General features: G+C 43.6%; 1 protein-coding gene across 1 annotated transcript in view; it reads left to right on the top strand.

Moving 5' to 3' along the window:
* The window catches only part of LOC115137525 (catenin alpha-2-like), a 698212-nt gene that overhangs the window by 546125 nt on the left and 125065 nt on the right, over positions 1-27022 (top strand). The window contains exon 9 of the mRNA XM_065024699.1: positions 17074-17226. Within this exon, the coding sequence (XP_064880771.1) occupies positions 17074-17226 (153 nt within the window). The remainder of the gene's footprint in view (positions 1-17073; positions 17227-27022) is intronic.

Below are 27022 nucleotides of genomic sequence, written 5' to 3'. Positions count from 1 at the left end.
CAGATCCCCATTATTCGCTGGAGAAGGAAACGCAGATTTTGCAGAAAGGGATCAGGATGACTTGTGAGGATCAGGTGACGAGTGGCTAATCTGCCCATGCCTTCCGCCCTGCTAGCTAACGTTCAATCACTGGAAAATAAATGGGATGAACTGAAAGCACGTTTATCCTGCCAACAGGACATTAAAAACTGTAATATCTTATGTTTCACCGAGTCGTGGCTGAACGACGACCTTAAGAACATACAGGTGGCGGGTTATACATCCTTTCGGCAGGACAGAACAGCAGCCTCTGGTAAGACATGGGGCAGAAGCCTATGCATCTATTTAAACAACAGCTGGTGCACGAGTCTCAAGGTTTTGCTCGCTTGAGGTAGAGCATCTCATGATAAGCTGTAGACCACACTATCTACCTAGAGAGTTTTCATCTGTATTCTTCATAGCTGTCTACATCCCACCACAGACCAATGCTGGCACTAAAACCACACTCAATGAGCTGTATACCGCCATCAGCAAACAGGAAAATGCTTATCCAGAGGCGGCGCTTCTAGTGGGCCAGGACTTTAATGCAGGGAAACTTAAATCAGTTTTACCTAATTTCTATCAGCATGTTAAATGTGCAACCAGAGGAAAAAATTCTAGACCACCTTTACTCCAAACACAGAGATGTTTACGAAGCTTTCCCTCAACCTCCGTTTGGCAAATCTGACCATATTCTATCTTCATGATTCCTGTGTACAAGTAAAAATTTAAGTAGGAAGCACCACTGACTCAGTATATAAAAAGTGGTCAGCTGAAGTAGATAAAGTACAGGACTGTTTTGTTAGCAAATACTGGAATATGTTCTGGGATTCTTCCGATGGCATTGAGGAGTACACCACATCAGTCAGTGACTTTATCAATAAGTGCATCAAGGACATTGTCCCCACATTGACTCTACGTACATACCCCAACCAGAAGCCATGGATTACAGGCAACATTCACACTGAGCTAAAGGGTAGAGCTGCCCCTTTCAAGGAGCAGGACTCTCACCTGGAAGCTTATAATAAATTGTGCCATGACCCTCAACACGGGGGCCCCTCTGGGGTGTGTGCTTAACTCCCTCCTGTAGTCCCTGTTCACCCACTACTGTGTGGCATTGCACGACTCCAACACCATCTTTAAGTTTGCCGATGACATAACAGTGGTAGGTATGATCACTGACGACAATGAGACAGCCTATATGGAGGAGGTCAGAGACCTGGCAGTGTGGTGCCAGGAAAACAATCTCTCCCTGAATATCAATAAGACAAAGAAGCTGATCGTGGTCTTCAGAAAACAGAGGGCAGAGCACGGGTCGAGAGCTTCAATGTCCACATCACTAAGGATATGACATGGTCCTAACACACAAACACAGTTGTGAAACGCCACAACAATGCGCAAGGAGGCTGAAAAGATTTGGCATGGGCCCTCAGAGCCTCAAAACGTTTTACAGCTGCACCATCGAGAGCATCTTGACTGGCTGCATCACCATTTGAAATGGCAACTGACACCGCCTGGTATAAGACATCTATACCAGGTGGTGTCAGAGGAAGGCACAAACAATTGTGAAAGACTCCAGCCACCCAAGCCACAGACTGTTCTCTCTGCAGGTGCACGACAAGAGTACCAATGCACCAAGTCTGGAACCAACAGGACCCTGAACAGCTTCTTCCTCCATGCCATAAGACTTCTAAGCAGGACATTAAAATAACTAATCAAATGGCTACACAGACTACCTGCATTGAACCCTTTTTTTCACTAAAACCCTTGAAATTGACTCTAAGGACACACAATAGACTCTACCCACATGCTCACGCATACTTAAACTGACACCCCAACACACACACCACATAACATGCACACACAAGCATGCTGACGTCACAAACACTTTCACACTCACCAAATACATTGCTGCTACTGTCTATTATCTATCCTGTTGCCTAGTCACTTTACTCCTACCTATATGTACATACAGTTGAAATCAGGAGTTTACATACACCTTAGCCAACTACATTTAAACTTAGTTTTTCACAATTCCTGACATTTAATCCTAGTAAAAATGCCATGTCTTAGGTCAGAATATTAGTAGAGAGAATTATTTATTTCAGTTTTTATTTCTTTCATCACATTCCCAGTGGGTCAGAAGTTTACATGCACTCAATTTGTATTTGATATCATTGCCTTTAAATTGTTTAACTTGAGTTAAACATTTCGGGTAGCCTTCCGCAAGTTTCCCACAATAAGTTGGGTGAATTTTGGCCTATTCCTCCTGGCAGAGCTGGTATAACTGAGTCAGGTTTGTAGGCCTCCTTGCTCGCACACGCTTTTTCAGTTCTGCCCACAAATTTTCTATAGGATTGAGGTCAGGGCTTTGTGATGGCCACTCCAATACCTTGACTTTGTTGTTCTTAAGCCATTTTGCCACAACTTTGGAAGTATGTTTGGGGTCATTGTCCATTTGGAAGACCCCATTTGCGACCAAGCTTTAACTTCCTGACTGACAGTCAACTTACTGTATGTAAACCTCTGACTCACTGGAATTGTGATACAGTGAATTATAAGTGAAATAATCTGTCTGTAAATAATTGTTGGAAAAGTGACTTGTGTCCTGCACAAAGTAGATGTCCTCACTTGGCAAAACTATAGTTTGTTAACAAGAAATTTGTGGAGTGGTTGAGAAACGAGTTTTATTGACTCCAACCTAAGTGTACAATATGTAAACTTCCGACTTCAACTGTAGCTACCTCAATTACCTTGTACCCATGCACATCAACTTGGTACTGGTACTCCCTGTATATATAGCCATGGTATTTTTACTCCAGCCCATCTGGCATATGCTGAATTGCCCTATAGCCAGTCCCTTTCTGTGACTAGCAATAATGCCACGGTACTGCCAGCAGCTGGTTTAAGGCCAAAGGGATGAAACAAAGTGAGAGACAATGTGGGTGAAACAGAACAAAAGAGAGGGGTGGAGAGAGAGGCTGAATATGAAACTGTAAAAATAGCGTCCCAGCTGTTCCAAAAGTTGATGAATAGTCCTAATTGGGGAAAGAGAAGGGCTGATTGTGCACTGAGCTAATATCCTCAAATGTCTCGCCTCGCCGAAATGACTATTCCCCTGATAGTCAGCTACCGCTACAGGTTGCGTCCCCATTTACAGCCTATTCTCTATATAGTGCCCTACCTTGGCCCAGGGCCTATAGGGCTCTGGTCAAAAGTAGTGCACTATTAATGGAAAAGGGTGCCTAGAGACGTGCCATGTGTTCCTAGCCTTGTCATCCTGTTTGTTATGAATGCCTGTTGTCAAGTGACTTCTTCACCGGGGCTCGCTCCCGATCTTTGACTGATGGCTGATCGCAGGGCTCCCCCGTGGCGGCAGCGCAACAAATGCTACAGTACCCGTTCATTATAATGGTTATATCCTGGATTAATTCTGCTGTTTGTTTATAGTGCATGGAAATTGGAATCAGAGGAACAGCTGTTTCATATCAAGACAGATGGCTCGTTGATTAGCCATACGAGAGATGCTGTCGTCTATAAACTAAAGTGTATGTGTTATTTTTTCCTATACATTCTACAGTAGATCAATGTATGTGTTGATCGTTGCATTCTATCGCCTGGTAACAAGCACAAAATGATTTAGGTTGGTATCAGTTATTCTGTTAGTGTTTCACTTCCGACAGATAACAATGAGCACAAAAAGACAATTCAAGTCGAATATATAGTAAAGCTGTTTAACTTACAAATGCTTCCGTGGTGACAAGTCACAGTATCTAGCTGACTGACAATGACAATGGCCCCCACACTGCTGTCAGCGTGACAGGTATGGTGTCAAACGGTCAGTCGTTAACGCTATCAGCAGTCGTTTTGCCCTCCACTGACTCTCTCCCCGCCACTCGCTTGGGCTCCATCGCCGCCTGATAACCCTGTGGCGTTGCTTCTACGGGCGGCGTTCTTGAGGCCTGACCACGGGGACCCGGGCCTGCCACCAGAAATGACTGATAAGAGAGGGAAGGAGGAGGGTGGCTGATAGACTAGCTCACAACACTCTTAAAGGCCCAATGCAGCTTTTTGAAATATAAATATCAAATCATTTCTGGGTAACAGTTTTGTACACCACATCACCAAAAGTATGTGGACACCGCTTCAAATGAGTGGATTAAGCTATTTTAGCCACACCCATTGCTGACAGGTGTATAACATCGAGCACACAGCCATGCAATCTCCAATCTACATTTTCAGTAAAATGGCCTTACTGAAGTGCTTAGTGACTTTCAACGTGGCATGACAATAAGGATGCCACCTTTCCAACAAGTCAGTTCGTCAAATTTCTGCCCAGATAGAGCTGCCCTGGTCAAATGTGACGTGGAAACGTCTAGGAACGACAATGGCTCAGCCGCGAAGTGGTAGGCCACACAAGCTGACATAACAGGAAAGTGATGAAGCGTGTAACACTCACTACCGAATTGCAAACGGCCTCTGGAAGCAACGTCAGCACAATCGCTGTTCATCGTGTCCTTCGTGCAATGGTTTTCCATTGCCGAGCAGCCGCACACAATCCTAAAATCAACATGCGCAATGCCAAGCGTTGGCTGGAGTGGTGTAAAGCACACTGCCAATGAACTCTGGAGCAGTGGAAACACGTTCTCTGGAGTGATGAATCACTCTTCACCATCAGGCAGTCCGATGGATGAATCTAGGTTTGACCTGCACAGAGCCCTGACCTCAACCCCATCGAACACCTTTGGGATGAATTGGAACGCCTACTGCGAGCCAGGCCTAATCTCACAACATCCGTGCCCTACCTCACTAATGCTCTTGTGGCTGAATGGAAGCAATTGCCCAGAGCAATATTCCAACATCTAGTGGAAAGCTTTCCCAGAAGAGTTGAAGCTGTAGCAAAGGGGGGACCAACTCCATATTAGTACCCATGATTTTGGAATGAGATGTTCGACGAGCAGGTGTTCACATACTTTTGGTCATGTAGTGTACATTACTGTTATAGATTTTCATTAAAATGGCAAAAATAGCTTTTTAGCAAAAAATGTATCAAGACTGTCTGGGAGTGGTCTGAGTTGGGAGGGGAAAACTGAAAATGAGCTATTATTGGCAGAGAGTTTACCGCATGGTGATGTCAGCACGGAAAGCCGAAACTCCCACGCAAACCTGCTGTGTAGATTGCATTTTCAACTAGCAACTATTAGGAAATAACACTGATCACATTTGTTCACACTTTTACGGTGTTAGTTTCATCAGCTGTTGTACAATAGGATATAAAACATAGGCAAAAACAACATTTTGATTGCACTGGGCCTTTAATGTCAGCACTCATTATGGACTGCTGGAAAAATCCATCTCCAGCCGTCATCTACTGTCCTGTACCTTGCTGGTCCACATGCTGTATGTATTATCAGCCATGCTGCACCTATCTAGTCTACATCAGCTGCGCCCAAGCCATTAACAGATATGGTGTTCTTACACATCATGCATACATGTTTGGGTGAATAGAACTATTGGTGAGTTCAGGCACAGTGTAGGTGCCGTAGTATCTAGCCAGTGGGGCAATTTTCCATAAAAAAACACTTTCTGGAAAGACTGCACAGGCAGCCTCATTCCAAACCAAGGCTTTCCAGTTTCCTCATTGGGTGGTTATCCTCCAAGCCCACTCGTATTGCCACACTTGTTGCTTTGGCTGTTTCTCTTCTCTATTCTTACTCATTATTTGCCACTGGTCTTACAAAGAGCTAAAATGACGTGTTGCTGATGATTGCACACTCTACAAATCAGCACCTACAGCCAGTGAGCTTCACTGAGACTCATAACAAGGGGTTTACAGTCAGTGTCAGAATGGGTCATTAACAATAAACTGGTCTTCAATACATCTAAAAAAACAAAAGGATTTTATTTGGTTCGAAGCATCTTAGACCTACAGGAAACCTCAACGGGAGATGTGCAGAAATGACAATTGAACAAGTTAAACTCCCAGGAGTAACGTTTCGTGGTCCGTTATCATGATCAAGTCATATTGACAAAGCTGTTGTGAAGATGGGGTGAGGTATGTCTGTTATAAAAAAAATATATATGTTCTGCGTTTTTGACACAAAGATCAACTGTGCTAGTTGTTCAGGCTGTGATCTTGTTCCGTCTTGATTACTGTCCGCTAGTATGGTCAGGTGCAGCAAAGAAAGACATAGCCAAGCTGCAGCTGACTAAAAACAAAGCAGCGCGCCTTGCTTGCACACACGGAACTAACATCAACAACATGCATGATAGGCATTCGTGGTTGAGGACAAATGGACTACTTCTCTTCTAGTCTTTTAAAGAAACATTTGTGTCGAAAAGTCCTAATCATTTGTATAATATATTTGCCGACACTTCAAACAGACATGCATAACCCCCCCCAGACACGCTGCTATGGGTTTCTTCACGGTACTCAAACCAAAAACAGACTTCATGTGTTGTTCAGTTACTGTGTGTATAGAGCCATGTCATCATGGAACACTCTTCCACCAGGTCCCTTCCTCTCAGGAATGATGTATGCTTATTCAGAGACATATTCCCTGTAATGCTTAGAGAAGATCTCATGTCAAGTGTTATTGAAGTGGTGTGGTTGCAGGTTCACCTGCCTCATCTAAAGCCTTTTCTTTTGGGGGTGTTGCTATAAGCCAGCAAGTGCTAACCGTCGGTATCTAAATAATGTGTGTGAAATGCTTGATGGTGTATGTGATGTAAACAGAGAGGTCTACTTTCTTGGGGACCTGAATAAATACTGTTTTTTTTAATCAAAATTTCTGCTGAAGAGGAAACGTCTCACTGCAACCAGTGCCTGTAATCTGGTTCAGGTTATTAATCAACCTACAAGGGTGTTTACAAACACCACATGAACAGGATCATCCACATGTATTGATCACATTCTTACTAATAATATAGAACTATAGTTGCTATATCCAAGAAAGCCAAGGTTCCAAAAGCTGGGCCTAAAATAGTGTATAAGAGTTTTCCACAACAACACAAAGGATTTTGCTGTGACTCTTATGTGGATGATGTTAAAAATATTTGTAGGTCTGATGTGATTAATGAGGAGCATCCAGACACGGCACTTGATGGATTTATGAAATTGCTTCTTCCAATTATTGATAAACGTGCACCTGTTAAGAAACTGACTGTTAAAACTGTAGGCTCCATGGATTGATGAGGAATGTAAAAACTGCATGGTTGAAAGAGATGGGGCAAAAGGAGTAGCAGTAAGTCTGGCTGCACATCTGACTGGCTGACTTACTGCAAATCGAGAAACTATGTGACTAAACTGAACAAAAACAAGAATAAACGGTATTATGAATTATTATTATTATTATTAGATTAATGATATAATCATGATATCAATGAGTAGTTGAAATTAAATTATGGACAGAAAGACATTCAATTCCATCTTTCATTGATTCGGGTGGCTTATTCATCACCAAACATTTGATGTTGCCAATTATTTTAATGGTAACGTCATTGGCAAAGTGAGCCATCGTATTCATGCATTTAAAAAAAACAAATAATGAAAGAAATGCATCGATAGGTTGAATTTTGTCAAGTTAGTGTGGGAGAGGTGGAAAAATGATTGTTATCGATCAATAATGACACACCTCTTGGCTTTGACAACTTCGATGGAAAGCTACTGAGGATGGTAGTTGACTATATGCACTCCTGTCTGTCATATATTTAATCTGAGCCTAAAGGAAAGTGTTTGTCCTGGATGGAAGCCAAAGTCATTCCCCTACCCAAGAGTGGCAAAGAGGCCTTTACTGGTTCTAACAGCAGACCTATCAGCTTGTTCCCCAGCTCTTAGCAAACTGTTGAACAAAATTATGTTTGACCAAATACAATACTATTTTTCTAATTAATTAACAACAAACTTTCAGCATGCTTATAGAGAAGGGCATTCAACATGATTGGTTGAAAGAAATTCATAATAAGAAGATTTGTGGGAGCTTCTTTTTGTTAGATTTCAATGCAGCCTTTGATATTATTAACCATAACATGCTGTTGAGAAAATGTATGTGTTACGGATTTTCAACCTCTGCCTTATTGTGAATTGCCATATTGTGGATTCAGAGCTATCTACTGTATCTAATATAACTCAGAGGGTTTTCTTTAATGGAAGCTTCTCTAATGTCAAACATGTCAAGTGTAGCACACCGCAGGGCAGCTCCTCAGGCCCTCTACTCTTTTCTATTTTTACTAATGACCCGCTACTGGCATTAAGCAAAACATGTGTATCCATGTATGCTGATGATTCAACCATACACTCGTCAGCAACCACATCTAATGAAGTCACTGAACCCTTAACAAAACTTTGCAGTCAGTTTTGGAATGGGTGGCCAATAGTAAACTGGTCCTGAACAACTGTAAAACTAAGAGTATCGTATTTGGTACAAATCATTCCCTACGTTCTTGAACATGTTGAGGAGACTAAATTACTTTGCTTTACCTTGGATTCTAAACTGTCATGGTCAAAACATATAGATTCAATGGTTGTAAAGATGGGGAGAGGTCTGTCCGTGATAAAGAGATGCTCTGCTTTTTTGACACCACACTCCAGAAAGCAAGTCCTGCAGGCTCTAGTTTTATCTTATCTTGATTATTGTCCAGTCATATGGTCAAGTGCTGCAAAGAAAGACCTAGTTAAGCTGCAGCTGTCCCAGAACAGAGTGCCACGTCTTGCTCTTCATTGTAATCAGAGGGCTGATTTAAATACTATGCATGCCAGTCTCTCTTTGTTAAGCGTTGAGGAAAGACTGACAACATCACTTCTTGTTTTTATGAGAAACTTAAAAAAAAAAAAAATCTAAATGGTTTGAATAGTCAGCTTACACACAACACTGACACATAACCTTACCCCACCAGACTTGCTACCAGGGGTCTTTTCACAGTCCCAAGGACCAGAACAAATTCAAGGAAACATACAGTGTTTTACAGATTAGTATACAAAGTATTATACAGCCATTAGCACATGGAACTACCTTTCATCTCATATAGCGCAAGTGAACACCATACCTGGTTTAAAAAGAAATAAAGCAACACCTCACGGCACAACGCCTCTCCCCCTTGAGATCGAGTTGTTGTGTGTATGTACTGACATTTATGTTTAACCGATAGATGCACACGCACACTACATGTTTATGTTTTTAAATGTATGTAAAAAACTACATCTCTGATTATTTATTGTTTTTGTTATGTGTCAGATCCAGGTAAGACTAGCTGTCGCCGCTGGCGGCGGCTAGTGGGAATCGTAATAAATCAAATAAAACACAAATCCTCCTCTTCTCTCATTTCTCATCCCCCCCCCCCCTCCCCTCGTCCTCTCTTCCTACCGCAGTTCCCTGATATCAAATATGAGCACTATTACTTAATTTTCATTTGCACAGGCTGTTTTGTCTCTCTCTGTGGCGCCTGGACGTTTATCCATATGATTGCTCCTGACATTTTAATAAGAAACTTTCTGCCACTGACCCCCCTCGGCACGCACACACACACACACACACGCACACGCACACACACACACACACGCACGCACACATGCACGCACGCACACACGCACACACACGCACGCACACATGCACGCACGCACACGCGCACACGCACGCACACACGCACACACACACTCAGCTCCTGCCATCTGCACTGGATCACAAGTGAGACCGGGGAACGGGGGAATACGACTCCAAACCACCCCGCCAATGTTTTCCCTTTCATAATTGGATTCTCTATTTTCTTCCTTATAATTGCATATTTGTTTTTAGCTTTTTTGATGTACTTTATTTCTCTTGTCGTAAACAAACGGGGAACAGGGGTAGGGTTGGGGGGGGGGACAAGGGGGTGGAGGTGGGGGGAGGTAAAGTAAATCATCACCAATGTAAAAATCTGCATTCCTCGCACCGACCTCTTACATAACACTGATGAGTCAAACATACTGCATCCCATTGAAGACACACACACACACACACACACATAGGGGATCTTTGCGACAGTTCTCTCCATCAGACATCTCCTTTGTTGTGTCAGAGCAGGTGTCTAATTCAAAAAACAAACACAGTTTCTCTCCACCATTAAAAAAGGAAATGTGTAAAGCAAACGCTAATCTCCATCTTTGAAGATCACACGGCCCTCTGCTTATCTGCAAACAGCCCAACGGATATTCATCTCTCCCAGGTTTTTTGGTTAACTAAATATGCCGTCCAAATGATTTCACAGCATTCCTTTCAATGCTTTTATCCAGCGTTAGAGTTAGGTGTGAATCGCAGCAGGTTTAACTGGGCTTCTAACTCGATGTGTGGATGACAAGATAGAAGAGAGGTCGAGGATTAGACAGAGAAGAAGGGGAAGAGAGGAAGGTGAGAGAAACAGGTATTTCATAATACGTCAAACTTTTTGGTAGACGCTCAAAGCAATTTGAGCTAAAGCACTCATTCTCTCTTTTTGTTGTTTCCAATTTTCCACTCGCTGTTTTCGTAGTCTGAGCAGGAGAAATCACAGGCACACACTCCACTCTTTCTTCCGTTCCAATTTACCCGCAAAATGACACGACTCGAGATTCCATCTACTACACAATAGACATCACAGTATTCAAGGGAAGGCAGACTGGAGTCACTGCAATTGTGTTTTTATCAGTATCACCCATTTCATATGATGATGTGACATCAGGACATAGGTCAAAAGGTGGCTAATGGACCAATAACCTTTTCACAATACTAAACTGCGTCCGAGATACCATAGTTGATGCTGGAAAAGGCCACATGAAAAATAAAATATATCCGAGCCAGAGCGGTACGGTTCAGTTTAGGTCGGCGCGACAGTGTGATAGAGTCTGCGTAGTCTGGCATTTATACCGACATAACTTCCAACGCCAACTCATGTCTACGGCGATACCATGCGACCGCGCAATGTATGATACCAGGCATGATATATTACTTAATTATCCAAATGTACAATGATATACAGTGTACCATCATTTTGGCAATCACACGAGTAGAGTAGAAGTAGTACTAGAGTAGTAGAGTAGTTGTGCAGTTGCAGTGACTCCTCCAAATAACTTGTGAGGAGGAGTGGTAGTGACATACAGGAGGAGGGTTGGGTTGGAAGAGAGTGCAGAGGAGAGAGAGAGAGAGAGAGAGGGAGATGAGGGAGAAAGAGACATTCAGTCATTTTGGTAGTTAACGCGTAAACTATTGTAACTTGGGTCATTTATACTTGAATAACGTTAAAAGATATTTGAATATATGGATCCGTATCCATATTGTCGTGGATAGAGGACACGGTTCAAGAGAAAATGGCTTAGTAATGGGGAAAAACATGTCATCAGCAATGCCATTATTTTCAATTAACTCTGCAACTTTTGCAATTATTGACTTCTTTCACAACAGCCACAAGTTTGGTGCCAAAACATTAACAACAAAGACACAATGACATAGTAAAATAAATACAAGTGGAAGCCCTTATATTAAACACCAATGCAGTTCACTAAGTTGATTGTTTGTATTTAGGATCATGTTTTACAGCTTTGTCATTCTATTATTTTTGTATCATCTTATTTGATTATTTCATGTTTTTATGTATTTATTTTATTTATATTTTACATGTGATGAGGAGGACCAGAGATAATTACAGACACCTGTGATAATCTGTAGTACCCAAAAAGGCCACTAGTTGGAATACATTCCCCTCAAAACTTGAAAGTTACCAAAATTCTGGTAAAGAGAGAGAGAGAGAGAGAGAGAGAGAGAGAGAGAGAGAGAGAGAGAGAGAGAGAGAGAGAGAGAGAGAGATGGCTGAAAGATTTAAGTGGGAGTCCTGTGGGGTTTGGGCATTGGGAATGCTGATGGTGCAGAGAGGAGAGAAGGACTGAGTGCTACTGTATCATCCCTTCTTCTTTCAGTCTCAGTCTAACACCTCGACGTCACTTTTAGGCATTGCTCAATACTATTTCATCTAACATGTACTTATTAACATGAATATTATAACATCAAGAGGCGGTTTCCTGGACGCAGATTCAGTCTAATCCTGAGCAAATTCAATGTATGTTCTCCATTTTCGGTCCAGAGTTAGGCTTACTCTGTGTCTGGGACACTGCCCCTATGTATACAGATATATATGGCAGAGTGTATTCCCAACATGATCTATATATATTGTATGGTTTATATACAGATAAATGATGAAACATATTCGATCAGACTCAAGGCTATAGCACACTGACAATGGGAAAAGTCCTATTAACAAGGAGGCTAAAGTTCATTAAAAGTAAGGATTAGATTTTTGGCACAGGGGTAGAAGGATCATTAACTAGGAGAGCACTCCCCTCTCTCTCCGAATTTCATGCTCAGGTACCCCGCAACCCAAATGAACATGGCACATTGATTGCGATAGGGAAGAAGTCTCGTTCCTACTCTTTTCCTTGAACAAATGGCTGTGGTTCATGCGCGGTGTAGAAAAAAGTTTTGCAACGTGCAACCAAATCTGAACTTCTCGTGGGACACAAGAAACGCCACAAGGCCAACGCCCACTGACGTTTGATTTTGTCAATCGGAAAAAAATCTGCTCCCCCAAAAACGCTATGTCCTGCTCCTTCCCTGACTTTTCCTAAATGTTCACTTTGTCCCGAATTTTGAATTCACAAACAGAAAAGTATTTCGAGTCTTTTAACCTGTTTTCTTCCACACCTATTCCTAAAAACCCTCCGAGACAATGTGCTACTGGGATGCTGGTGCGCAGCCAGGCGCTAAAGCGTCTCTCTCTCTCCTCACTGAATGAATGACAAATGAAGGAATGGGTGACAATCGTGCACCTTACTTCACAACTGAATTTAAACGAGGCCTAACTGAATGATAAGGAGGGTGAAGCGGTTGATTTAAATGAGAAAGACAATAGGGTAATGATGAGTTTGTGTTATGCCCATTTATCTGCAGCAAATCATTTGACCACGCGCCTCGGGGGTTGACACCATTCTGTTTTTTTATGTTTTACTTTGTAAAAATAAGCTGTTATGAGACTGTTTGATTTACTATAACTCTATTACTAATCCAATGTATTGTAAGGGAAGCGAAAACATGCTACGTGTGGCAGTAGGCATTTAGAATAACGCAAAACATATCATTGGCTCTATCCAGCGAAGCAAACAATGCCAGCCTGCTGAATGAGAAATGGATGGAATGGACGATAATTGTGCAAAGTTACTTCACGATCAAATTGAAATGAGGCCTTAACTGAATGTTGAGGAGGGTGAAGAGGTTGATTTAATGTAGAACGACAATAGTGTAATGAGGAGTTTGTTATGCCTGTTTATCAGCATTGGCAATCATGTTAATAATTGAACCGCGCCTTGCGGGTTTAATATCGTTCTCTTTTATGTTTTACTTTGGGGAGAAAAAAGAAGCTGTTACATCACTGTTTTATTTACCGTAACTCTCTTACTAATGAAAGGAGGACATGCTACAGTATGCCTTTAGAATAATGCGAAACATATACTTGACTCTGTCCAACTTGTGGAGCGGGAAACAAGCGATGCCAGTCAGCCTGCACAGCCGGCCCAACGAAACTGCACCTAAACGTATTTAACACATAATAAGAGTTAGCCTATAGACAAGATCCGATGAGTGACAATGTTGGGCCTATCAGTTGTCAAATTGTACATGAAGAGATGGGTGAAATGTACAGATGCAAGGAAAGGATCATCGCTTTATCAAATCCTTCAGAGTCTCATGCAGGTAAAACGTTGTGATTTCTATATAGTATCAGAAAGAGCATATTCTGGAGTTTCTATGACACGCAACCTTTGTCAAATAACTGTCATAACATCAGAGGTGCATCTCTATTTCCAAATGTCACTTTTTCCAAGAATATCCGTGCTGTCAATGCATTCATCACATGACCACGCGCGCGGCAGCATTGCTCTGGCTGCTAAAGCAAACTTGTGAATATTCAATTTATTTATGCAATTCATCGTTTACAATAGTTCATGCGCTGGTGCTTTTGTTTAGGAATACAGCAAATCATTTCACCTGTCACCTGGCTGGTTCTATTAATATTATTATGATCTTTTTTCACTTCTACTTTGTCAAACGGAGCTGTAACTGGACTTTATCAATGACGTTAACTCTATTACTAATCGAACCTACAAACAAAGCTGATCAAACACGGTCATGTTTTCATTGTAAGGGAGACTTTTATCTCCCTCACCAACTTCACCAACTTCAAACATCTGAGCAGTTAACCGATAGCCCACCCATTTTGACCTACCTCATCCCCATACTGTTTTTATTTATTTACTTTTCTGCTCTTTTGCACAACTATATCTCAACCTGTACATGACCATCTGATCATTTATCACTCCAGTGTTAATCTGTAAAATTGTAATTATTCGCCTACCTCCTCATGCCTTTTGCACACAATGTATATAGACTATTTGTTTTCTACTGTGCTATTGACTTGTTTATTGTTTACTCCATGTGTAACTCTGTGTTGTCTGTTCACACTGCTATGCTTTATCTTGGCCAGGTCGCAGTTGCAAATGAGAACTTGTTCTCAACTAGCCTACCTGGTTAAATAAAGGTGAAATAAGTCGCTCTGGATAAGAGCGTCTGCTAAATGACTTAAATGTTAAATGATAAATAAAAACAAATAAAAAAGGGAAACAAAACTAGGCCACAGGCCTATGTTTTTTCTATGACTTTGTAGAATTATACAAAACACGTCCCTGACTCGACCTGAACAAATAACTATTGTTCTTATTCTTTTTGTTGTTGTTGTCGTTTGTATTGATTTATTTGCCGTCAATATATCTTTTAGCAATTCACCCTTTTTGTCGTTTATAAACTATTTACCAAGCATCGGTGCTTATGTTTTGCCGCGCCTTGCGGGTTGATATGCATCTGATCCATATGCTAAAAGGGCCGGAACGTTCTCTAGCGGGGACTTATAGGCTGAAAGGCCAGGTGGTTGTAGTGTTAAAACATCTCCCACCTATTGAACACAGGATTTTGGCTAAAGCTGGGTTGCTTATGTAGGCCTGTCATGTCCTACAGCTCTTGGCCGGCTTGTAGGATGTCTCCCAAATGGATCCCTATTCCCTATGCCATGCACTACTTTTGACAGGGGTCCGTATGACTCTGGCCAATAGTAGTGCAGCAAAATATCAATTTTGGAGGCAGACTCCTAGTCTCCCCTCAAAGAACCAGAGTGATGGATTAAACCTCCACGAGCCATAATTCATCATTACTGTCCCTCCACTGTGGCTTGGCAGTTAAGATTTTAATTGGTCGGTGGAGGGGTGAGTGTGTGTTTCACTGTCTAATGTGTGTGTGTGTGTGTGTGTGCGTGCGCTCGTGCGCGTGTGAATGCGCTTGACTGACTGATGATTATTGCTGGTTAGGAGCCAAATGCCCTTGTCAATCACCGGCACCCCCATATCTCCCTCGCTGCCCCTCTAAATCTGTAGTTCTTTAACACCAGGAACGTGGTGCAATAATGTTTTCTTTATAGCCTAATTATGAACGATGGCATCAGAAACTAAAGTGATGTCCCCACCGTAGTTGCTCATTCATTCAAATGGCTTCAGTCTGATAGTCGTGAAATTAAACATCACAAGACTAGTCAATTGACTCCTTTGAACCGCTACTCCAAAGACATTTAACTCGATTGGAGTTTGTGTATGTCTGTCTGTCTGTCTGTCTGTCTGTCTGTGTGTGTGTGTGTGTGTGTGTGTGTGTGTGCGTGCATCTGTCCTTCCTTCCGAGTATGTGTTTGCGTGCTTGCTTGCCTCCAAGGGTCCATATGCCCAAGTCCTTCTCTTAGTAAGATAGAGCACATGTCTACTGTCATTGTACTGACTCTATACCCACTCGTCTGTTTCACTGTCCGATATGAAGAGACTGTGAATACCATCAGTGTCCATTTAGCAGGGGAAAAGACTGTGTTCCTTGCCAGTTTGGCAAAACGATTCCATAAACAAATATATAAGTCGCAAAGTGCTGCCCTCGTAAAAGGTCTCATGTGTAAAATAACAACTCGCGGGCAGCCATTTTACTATTTTACGACCCCCTGCTGCTGCTGATCCTCTCTTTCTGTTCGCCTATCTCCCTCTCTCTGTCTCTCTGTCTCTCTCCCCTCGCTCTCTCTCTGTCTCTCTGTCCCTCTGTCTCTCTCCCCTCGCTCTCTCTCTGTCCCTCTGTCTCTCTCCTCTCGCTCTCTCTCTGTCTCTCTGTCCCTCTGTCTCTCTCCCCTCGCTCTCTCTCTGTCCCTCTGTCTCTCTCCCCTCGCTCTCTCTCTGTCTCTGTTTCACTCCCCTCGCTCTCTCTCTGTCTCTCTGTCCCTCTGTCTCTCTCCCCTCGCTCTCTCTCTGTCCCTCTGTCTCTCTGTCTCTCTCCCCTCGCTCTCTCTCTGTCTCTCTGTCCCTCTGTCTCTCTCGCCTCGCTCTCTCTCTGTCTCTCTGTCTCTCTCCCCTCGCTCTCTCTCTGTCTCTCTGTCCCTCTGTCTCTCTCCCCTCGCTCTCTCTCTGTCTCTCTGTCCCTCTGTCTCTCTCCCCTCGCTCTCTCTCTGTCTCTCTGTCCCTCTCCCCTCGCTCTCTCTCTGTCTCTCTGTCCCTCTCCCCTCGCTCTCTCTCTGTCTCTCTGTCCCTCTCCCGTCGCTCTCTCTCTGTCTCTCTGTCCCTCTCCCCCTCGCTCTCTCTCTGTCTCTCTGTCCCTCTCCCCTCACTCTCTCTCTGTCCCTCTCCCCTCGCTCTCTGTCTGTCTCTCTCGCTCTCTGTCTCTCTGTCCCTCTCCCTCACTCGCTCTCTGTCTCTCTGTCCCTCTCCCCTCGCTCTCTCTCTGTCTCTCTCGCTCTCTGTCTCTCTGTCCCTCTCCCCTCGCTCTCTCTTTCTCACTCCCTCTCCCCTCCCTCTCTCCCTCTCCCCCCCCCTCTCTCTCTCTGTCCCCGCTCTCAATTCAATGATAAATATGTTATACTTCACTGTCATGGAAAGTTAAAACACTTAGTAAACACGAGGTTAAGCACACTCTGTCCCTCTCTCTCCAGTTGAGGAAGGCGGTGATGGACCACATCTCCGACTCGTTCCTGGAGACCAACGTGCCGCTGCTGGTGCTCATCGAGGCGGCCAAGAGTGGCAACGAGAAGGAGGTCAAGGAGTATGCGCAGGTATTCCGCGAGCACGCCAACAAGCTGGTCGAGGTAAGTCACAATTTCCCCCCTTGTCCCCCCGGTCTTTCTCGCCATGCCACTCACCCAATCTACCTGCCTTATTTCCCCTTGTACTGCAGAGCCGTGATGTGCTTATCTGATACACCACATAGACATATAGGATGTCAATACTGCATTCCCAGATGGTACAAGAGAGAGAGAGAGAGCAGGAAAATGTCAAGGAAGCCTCCGCCGAGCTACTGCAGCTCAAAATTCAAAGAGTGTTGGTCGGTAATGCTTGTTAGTCAGAGTTCAAAAGGTCACAGTCAGAAGATAATTCTTATTGGGTTACTAAGTATATGTTACCAGTAGAAAGCCCCACTGTCATGACATTGAATAAGGGAGCTGCAGTGAGGCGCAGTCGTAGGTATGTGACCTTTTAAAGGGGTTTTCAAGTTTCATTGACAGATTAAGGATAGATATGTTGGCTACGGCAGAGGAAGTAGGTGGCGGAATGAGAGTTTGAACCACTGACTGCAGGAACATACGTGGGCCGGGGTCAGCAGCACTAGACCGGCCCCAGGCACACCTTGATGTAGCCTTGACCTAGTAAGGAACAGACACCTTTGTTTGATGTATGGTCACACCACGCACATCCACGCTACCTTTTTCACATAGACACATATAATTCACACACTCTCTATTATGTCTAGATCAAACAGCTCATGGGTGCTTCCCAAATGTCACCCTATTCCCTATATAGTGCACTATATATATATATATATATATTTTTTTTTTAACCCTATGGGGACTGGTCAAACGCTGTGCACTATGTAGGGAATAGGGTGCCATTTGGGACAGAACCCCTTTCTGGCAGGCAGGCAAAGTGCACTCTGTTCTGGTCTAGTCTCAAAATAGCCAGTTCCAAAACAACCGCTAGGCCAGGATACCAAGTTTTGGGGCATCTGATGGGAGGGTGGAGATTGATTCTGAGTCACGGTTGCCTGGCAAGGTTAAAGTAATCCCACTGCCTAAAAATAATAAAGCACCCTTTGCTGGCTCTAACAGCCGCCCGATCGATTTGCTGCATGTTCTTAGTAAACTGATGGAGAGAATTGTGTTTTACCAAATACAATGGTATTTTTCAGAGAACAAGTTAACTACTGGCTTCCAGCCTGCGTATAAGGGGACTCAACTTGTACTGCATTGACTCAGATGACTGATGATTGGTTAAAAGACATGGATAATAAGATAATAGTTGGAGCTGTGTAGTTAGATTTCAGTGCAGCCTTTGATGTTATCGATCATAAATTGTTATTGAAGAAATTCACTTGCTGTGGCTTTCCAACACTTGCCCTCACATGGTTGGAGAGTTATTCAGCCAATAGAACCCAGAGATTGTTCTTAAATGGATGTTTCTCTAACATCAGATATGAACACTACGGTGTCCTTCAGGGCAGGTGCCTTGGGCCGTTACTCTTCTCTATTTTGTCACTGGTCTTAGACAAAGCTAGAATGACCATGTGCGCAGATGATTCCACATTCTACATGTCAGCACCCAAAGCCAGTGATTTCTAAATAAGGAGTTACAGTCAGTATCAGAATACATCTTGATAATAAACTGGTCTTAAATCCAACTAAAAGCATTTGCATTTGGTTCAAAACCTTGTCAGACCTAAAACTCAATTGGAGTTGAGGAAGCTAATCTCCGAGGTATAACATTGTCATATTGACAAAGTCGGTGTGAAGATGGGGAGGGTCCTGTGTAGGCTCAGTTGGTAGAGCTCCATGTTTCTGGGTTCAATTCCCACGGGGGACCAGTATGAAAGAAAATAAAATGTGAAAATATATGCACTCACTACTTACTGTAAGTCGCTCTGGTTAAGAGCGCCTGCTAAATTACTAAAATGTTTTAAAAAATTACAAATAAATGGGTATATCTTCCGCTAGCGGAACCCCCAATGAAATTGCAGGGAGCCACATTCAAATCAACAGAAATCTCATAAATCAGATTTCTTTAACATAGAACTATTAGGCACCATTTAAAAAAAAAAATTGCGTTAATCCAGCCACAGTGTCTCATTTAAAAAATGCTTTACAGCGAAAGCTCCACTAACGATTATGTTAGGTCACCACCAAGTCACAGAAAAACCCAGCCATTTTTCCAGCCAAAGAGAGGAGTCACAAAAAGCACAAATAGAGATAAAATTAATCACGAACCTTTGATGATCTTCATCAGATGACACTCTTAGGACTTATATCCAAAAATCTCATTTTATATTGGTGTGTTATGTTCAGTGATTTTGCAGAGAGCCACATCAATTTACAGAAATACTCATTATAAATGTTGATGAAAATACATGTGCTTTACATGGAAATATAGATAAACGTCTCCTTAATGCAACTGCTGTGTCAGATTTCAAAAAAACTTTACGGAAAAAGCATAATCTGAGAACGGCACTCAGAGCCCAAACAGCCCCAAAAAATATCCGCCATGTTGCGCAGTCAACATTAGTCAGAAATAGCATTATAGATATTCACTTACCTTTGATGATCTTCATCAGAATGCACTCCCAGGAATCCCAGTTCCATCCACAATAAATGTTTGATTTGTTTCATAAAGTCCATAATTTATGTCCAATAGCTTCTTTTGTTAGGGCATTTGGTATAAAAAAAATCCAAACGCGCGTTCAGGTCCAGCCGAACATCGGATGAAAAGTTCAGAAAGTTATATTACAGGTCGTAGAAACTTGTCAAACTAAGTATAGAATCAATCTTTAGGATGTTTTTATCATAAATGTGCAATAATGTTCCAACCGGAGAATTCCATTGTCTGTAGAAAAGAAATGGAACGAGAGCTACCTCTCATGTGAAATGCGCGTGACTGAGATCGAGGCTGCTGCCAGACCTCTGACTCAATCCCCTCTCATCCGGCCCCCCTTCACAGTAGAAGCCTGAAACAACATTCTAAAGACGGTTGACATCTAGTGGAAGCCGTAGGAATTGCAAAATGACCCATATCCCACTGTGTATTCGATAGGGGCTGAGTTCAAAAACGACAAACCTCAGATTTCCCACTTCCTGTTTGGATTTTTTCTCAGGTTTTTGCCTGCCATATGAGTTCTGTTATACTCACAGACATCATTCCAGTGTTTTCTATCCAATATTAATAATAATATGCATATATTAGCATCTGGGACTGAGTAGGAGGCAGTTCTCTCTGGGCACGCTATTCATCCAAAAGTGAAAATGCTGCCCTCTATCCCAAAGAAGATACAAAGATGTTCTGTGTTTTTTTACACAAAAATCAACTGCACTGGTTGTTCAGGCTCTGGTCCCATCTTGATTACTGTCCGGTAATATGGTCAAGTGCAGTCGAAAATAGACCCAGCAAAGCTGTAGCTGGCTCAAAACAGAGCAGCACAACTTGCCCTTAACTTCACATACAGAACGGACATCAGCAACATGCATGCCAGTCCTTCCTGCTTGAGGGTTGACTACATTTACTCCTTCAATTATTGTTTTTGTGTGAAATATTATTGTGTTTACGTTTCCTAGTTGTCTGCATAATCGACTTACATTTAGCTCTAATAGACACACTTTCCTACCAGACATGCCACCAACGTCTCTTCACAGTCCCCAAATCCAGAATGAATTCAAGACAACGCACAGAGCGCACACATGTTTGTAAATGAATGGAAATTGTAAAGTATTTTTGTCTGTAATGTCTTTGTCATTATGTGTCGGACCACAGCAAGACTAGCTGTCACCATTGGCGTTGGCTAAAGGAGATCCCATAAACCCCCATGAGGCTGAGTTTTCTCTCTCTCTCTCTTTCTCTCTCTCTCTGGGTTCGAGCACTCCACATCCTCTTCTCTTCCGAAAAATGTTCAGTTCAATTTGGGCTTGAATTTACATAATGTTCCCTCTATGCTTGTTGTAATGTAATAGAGGAATACAGAAATGATTGAAACTGAATGCAAGTGGAGCTCTTTGATAGACGGGCAGGCAACGTTCAAGGTCATCCCATTATACAGTGGATATTATTATATTTAAGTTTTACGAACGGAAACTTTGTTCCTGCTTCAAGTGTTTTTGTCAACTCAGGGCATTTAGGGAGATAAACTGAGGCTGTATCCTAAATGGTACCCTATATCCTAAATGGTACCCTATTCTCTGTGAAGGGAATGGGGGGCCTGTTTGGGACTCAGCCTGAAAGAGAGACATATCTGCCCTTAGCCTTATTACGAAGATAATGTGGTTGTATAACCTCTTTGTTTTCATCTGAGCTCGGTCCACTTCCTTGAAGGCTCGTTCGCACACACACACACACACATTCATTGGCCTTATACTATGTGACATACCAATGGCTCCTTCCCAGACAGTTGGGGGGGGAGTGAAGGTTATTACATTATTTTCAGTTTCTGTAGTGGAGATGAAATAAAGGGCTATTAGAAGGGTATTTAGCCTGGAAACACCAGTCAGCCAGGCAGAATGCAGTCTGACAGTGCAGCACACACAGTTTCACACACACACACACACACACACACACACACACACACACACACACGCACACACACACGTACACACACGCATCAACACTCTCACGCACTCATGCATACACACACACATACAGGGATGGTTAAGATACATGACACATACGGTATATGTGTGTCGCTTGGTAATGGTTGGGGTTCACAACTTTTTTGAATGAAAGGTAATTTATATTAATCCTTGGCTGTTGCGGTATTAGCATTTGACCCAATGTACACTCACGCACACTCACGCACGCACGCACGCACACACGCACACACACACACACACACACACACACACACACACACACACACACACACACACACACCCATTTTGTCCATACAGATGAAAGGCTTAACGTGTTAGTTCAATGTAGGTTTCTTAAAGTGTATTTAGTCGCATTTCATAGCACTGTGTCTGAAAGTACTGCACATCATGGACAAATTTAATGGATCGCAATCGCACACACCATATTAGTTTAATGACGGTATTTATATACACATTTCCCTTCTGTTTGATGGCACAGTATGTTCTAAGTGTGCATTATACACATATGGATGAATGGGCAATGGCATGTGGTGTTATTAGTCTAAGTGAAGGTACTTAAGCCGGGTGTACACTCAACAACTTTCAGGATCTTAAAGCCGCTGAGTTTCCCACGTTCACGCTGTCTGGCGAAAGCCACGATGTGACGATGTGATTAGGTTTAACGTAGCTACAACGAGATGTGGCTCAAAGCGGCCGTATAAACGTTTTCAGCCAGACAATCACGCTTGCCGTACAGAGTTGAACTACCTCGCCAACATTTCCAATTGAGTAATGTTGCTTGTGAACGATTTGACACGTTGGCTTTTGTCGAAGTACAAACGCATCCTAGTAGTAGTCATCGCTTCTGCTTGAGAGTCCACACATTCTGGGGGACGCTGAATTAACGTCATCATCTCACCGGCTTCTACTCTGGCGAGCTCTCATTGGCTGTTGCTGATCACCGTTCTCCAAACGTGTCGTTGCACATCTCACACTACAAGAGCATTGCAGATGTTGTGCGGGTCAAATCAAACATGCTCCAATACGAGATCGGTAGCCCTCAGATTGCGTCTCTGACCTGCTCATGTTAAACGAGCGTCGGGGGGAGGCAACGCACCCCGAGTAGGCGACGATATGTTTTTTTTTGTCGCCGATCTCAAACACTTGTATGGGATAGCTACATCGGGGCCAAAATTGTGTAGTGTACACCGGGCTTTAGATATGTTTGATAGCACTGTATGGGTATGGAAGTAGGTTATGTTCAAATAAATGACTGTGTGTTGGCGTGATTTAATCCGATTTAATCTATGTATCTCTATATCTCTGCAATCTCATCAGAAGCTGCTATACATATTTCATTTACATACCCACACATCCACTTTCCCTAAAAAAGTTGTGTGTTACCGAAAGTTATTGTCATTTGTCATCGTCTTCATCGTCTTCGTCATCACTGCATGAAGCCAATGCTGCTAGATCCTGCTGAAGAAAGGAGTGTTCGCTATTAGCCGGTTGCTCCCTTCCTCTTTAACTCACTGAGGTCAACATTGATCAGTTTTCAGTATCAAAGGGGTTGTTACCATGTTGGACCTGCCCTTCATTAAGCCTGCTTTGTCCGTATTTGATCTTGTCTGTCTCGGGGCCTGAGTTCCTCCTCTCGCCCCTCTCCCCAGGCTCTCTGATCACCTTGCACAGTCCCAAGTTCAGCCCCCTTGCCCTCCTTAATCGCATCACCCTCATTAGCACCTGCCCGACCAGGGAAGAGGAAGCCTCTAATTACCAACAAAATCATTTGATTGGCTGAGACGGGAGACGACTGGGGAGCAAAGGGAAACAGAAGACATGAATATAATTCAGTAGACCTTGGCGCTGTAGAAAGGAAAATATTTATGATGAGCTTTTGTATGACCTTAATTAGCCCAAATTGGATTGGGGCTTTTGGAGTTAGGAACACACTTGCTCTCTCTGGTTCGCCATCCCCCTCCAATCCCCACCAGCCTCTTTATTTAAACTTCCTGGTCTTAATATTATGGAATGGGACATCTTTTTGGCATGCAGGGAAATGGTACTCTGTGAGTTGGCCAAGGAATAGGACCTAACTGGCTGTGGCTGGGGTTTGGGATATATGGCGTATGACAAGCTTTAGCTACACTTCTCATCATTGTGATATTGTACTGCCTGGTGCCCAACTTCAGCTGTAGTAGACACTTATTCATAGGGAGAGAGGAAGAGAGGGGGAGGGAAGGAGAGAGGGGGAGAGTTAGATAACGATTGACAGAGACAGAGAAAGATTGACAGAGATAGGGCAGTAGGTAAAATAGAGAAACAAAATAATAGAGGGTTCTGTTGGCCAAATGCTCTCTCTGTGTTAGGGTTCTGTTGGCCACCTGCCCTCTCTGCGTTAGGGTTCTGTTGGCCAGATGCCCTCACTGTGTTAGGGTTCTGTTGGCCAGATGCCCCCCTGTGTTAGGGTTTTGTTTGTCATCTGCTCTCTCAGTGTTAGGGTTCTGTTAGCCAGCTGCCCTCTCTGTGTTAGGGTTCTGTTGGCCAGCTGCCCTCTCTGTGTTAGGGTTCTGTTAGCCAGCTGCCCTCTCTGTGTTAGGGTTCTGTTGACCAGCTGCCCTCTCTGTGTTAAGGTTCTGTTGGCCAGCTGCCCTCTCTGTGTTAAAGTTCTGTTGGCCAGCTGCCCTCTCTGTGTTAGGGTTCTGTTAGCCAGCTGCCCTCTCTGTGTTAGGGTTCTGTTGGCCAGCTGCCCTCTCTGTGTTAGGGTTCTGTTAGCCAGCTGCCCTCTCTGTGTTAGGGTTCTGTTGGCCAGCTGCCCTCTCTGTGTTAAGGTTCTGTTGGCCAGCTGCCCTCTCTGTGTTAGGGTTCTGTTAGCAAGCTGCCCTCTCTGTGTTAGGGTTCTGTTGGCCAGATGCCCCCCTGTGTTAGGGTTTTGTTTGTCATCTGCTCTCTCAGTGTTAGGGTTCTGTTGGCCAGCTGCCCTCTCTGTGTTAGGGTTCTGTTGGCCAGCTGCCCTCTCTGTGTTAGGGTTCTGTTGGCCAGCTGCCCTCTCTGTGTTAAGGTTCTGTTGGCCAGCTGCCCTCTCTGTGTTAGGGTTCTGTTGGCCAGCTGCCCTCTCTGTGTTAGGGTTCTGTTGGCCAGCTGCCCTCTCTGTGTTAAGGTTCTGTTGGCCAGCTGCCCTCTCTGTGTTAGGGTTCTGTTGGCCAGCTGCCCTCTCTGTGTTAGGGTTCTGTTTGTCATCTGCTCTCTCAGTGTTAGGGATCTGTTGGCCAGCTGCCCTCCTTATGTCAGGGCCGGCTAGTGCTGTGGCTACAGAGCTCTCATCAAATCCCAACACTCCTGTAATGAGTCATACCTCTGTCTGACCTGCCATCCCAGAAAGACTTCCAACGAGGAGAGCCTCGCCTCTCTTCAAAGACCAAAGCCACCGCTATTCCCTCCCTCCCTCCCCTTCTTCTTTCTCTCCCTCCTTCGCTCCTTCCTTTTCTTTCACTATAGTTGATACCCTCTTAATTATCTCTCCCTCATTAACAATAAAGCCTCTCAGTCTCTATTATATTAGCGCTGACCAAAACCCTGACATGCTCTCATTAACTGAAATACGGGATGAACATTATTTAGTCCCGGCTATCAAATTGCCTCCCGTCTTCTGTTCTGGGGGAAACATTTATTTCATTATTATACTGAGGCGGTGGTATATTATCTTAGACGCTACCCTCATTGGACATCACAAGGACGTTGCGGTCCATCACTATTCCAATGTTGAAGCGAGGTCCCGTCCCTGACCTTGGCTCGACGTTGGCAGAAGGCCACTCCGGAGAGAGACTCATTATGGTCCCATCCTTAGGGCCTTTTCCCTTTGTGTTTCTGTGCAGGACCTTCTGAAGACGGCTACCTCTGCCCTCTTCTCTCTCAACTCTATACCAGCCAATCAGTGCCTGCCTCCGTACCAGTTCTACCCCCACCTCTGTCTCTCTGTCGCTCTCGTTCTCTGTCCATCTCTCTCTCTCTCTCTCTCTCTCTCTCTCTCTCTCTCTCTCTCTCTCTCGTTCTCTGTCCATCTCTCTCTCTCTCTCTCTCTTTCTCTCTCTCTGTCTGTCTGTCTCTCACCCTGTCTTGTTCCCCTGCCTGTCCTCATTAATATGATGTCTCAATGGTCCCCTGGTTTTATCTGTAGTTTATCTGTAGTACGACGTCCCATGATAATATTACACACCCCTGTAGTGCCTTTGTCCCTAAACTCCCTGCTTTGAATAGCATTTGTTTCGCCCCTACTCTTAATTTCTTTTTTTCTGTTTCCTAATATTTGAACGCTAGCTCCCATTAATAATGCATTGTTTACAATAGGCCCTGGTTTAAAAAGAGAGTGTGTTTTAATGAATGAGGTTGAAAGGCACTGTCGAGTTCAATATTTGATATTAGATTTTTTTTAATCACAGACGATTGCTATGGCTGAGATTTTAGAAACAATAAAATAGCAATGTCTTTTAAGCCTTAGTCATTCCTGCACTTATAGTCCGACCTTTAAGAAATGTGTCTTAAATGGATTTAATTTCCCTATTCAAGTGAAAAGTGAAAAGCAGCTGTCCATGTTGTTCATTGGTGTTTCTCTTTACAGTAAAACCTGGACTAAACCTAAAGCAGTCAAAGGCTAATAGACTGTAACCTGTAATCTTAAGGGTACATGGAAGCACACATCTCCCCTGTCTATTTTCTATGCAGTCAGCAGTAATAAGACCTATCAATACCACCAACACTCTTCCCATTTACAATCTCAAAGTAGCAGTTAGTTATCTCTGCGAACAGACTTGTGTCATTCTCCGTGCCCTATTCAAATATGGCCCCCCCCCTTTACGCAAGAGGACTTGGAACGCTGTTTTCATTTCTGCTGCGTCAGTTCATTAACTCGCCGTCCTTTAGATTTAAAGCGGCGACCTTACTGGGAGGGAGAAAAGACCGGAGACGACGAAGGGAGGAAGAAGAAAGAATTGTCGATGATTATACAGAATCGATAAGGGAGTTCAATGTAACCAATATCGGATCGGCCTTCGGAGCGTCGCGCCGCGAGACCGACTGCGGCAGTAAATATTATCCCGGGGCGCGGAGTGCATTAAGCTGCCGTGTCGGGAGACAGCGGTGGGGGGCTGGGTGGATGGATGGCTGTTGGAACAAGTCTATTTGTGATGACCCAGACCTTTGGGCAAACGGTTAATCCCTGCTCCGCCCGGGAGTTATGGGCCTCAGAGGAAATCTGGGCGCAGGAGATGGGAAGCAGGAGACAGCT

This window comes from Oncorhynchus nerka, linkage group LG11, assembly GCF_034236695.1.
Source record: "Oncorhynchus nerka isolate Pitt River linkage group LG11, Oner_Uvic_2.0, whole genome shotgun sequence".
NCBI classification, from domain to species: Eukaryota; Metazoa; Chordata; class Actinopteri; order Salmoniformes; family Salmonidae; genus Oncorhynchus; species Oncorhynchus nerka.
Note: the sequence above shows the minus strand (reverse complement) of the source record. Positions and strands in the feature narration are given on the sequence as shown.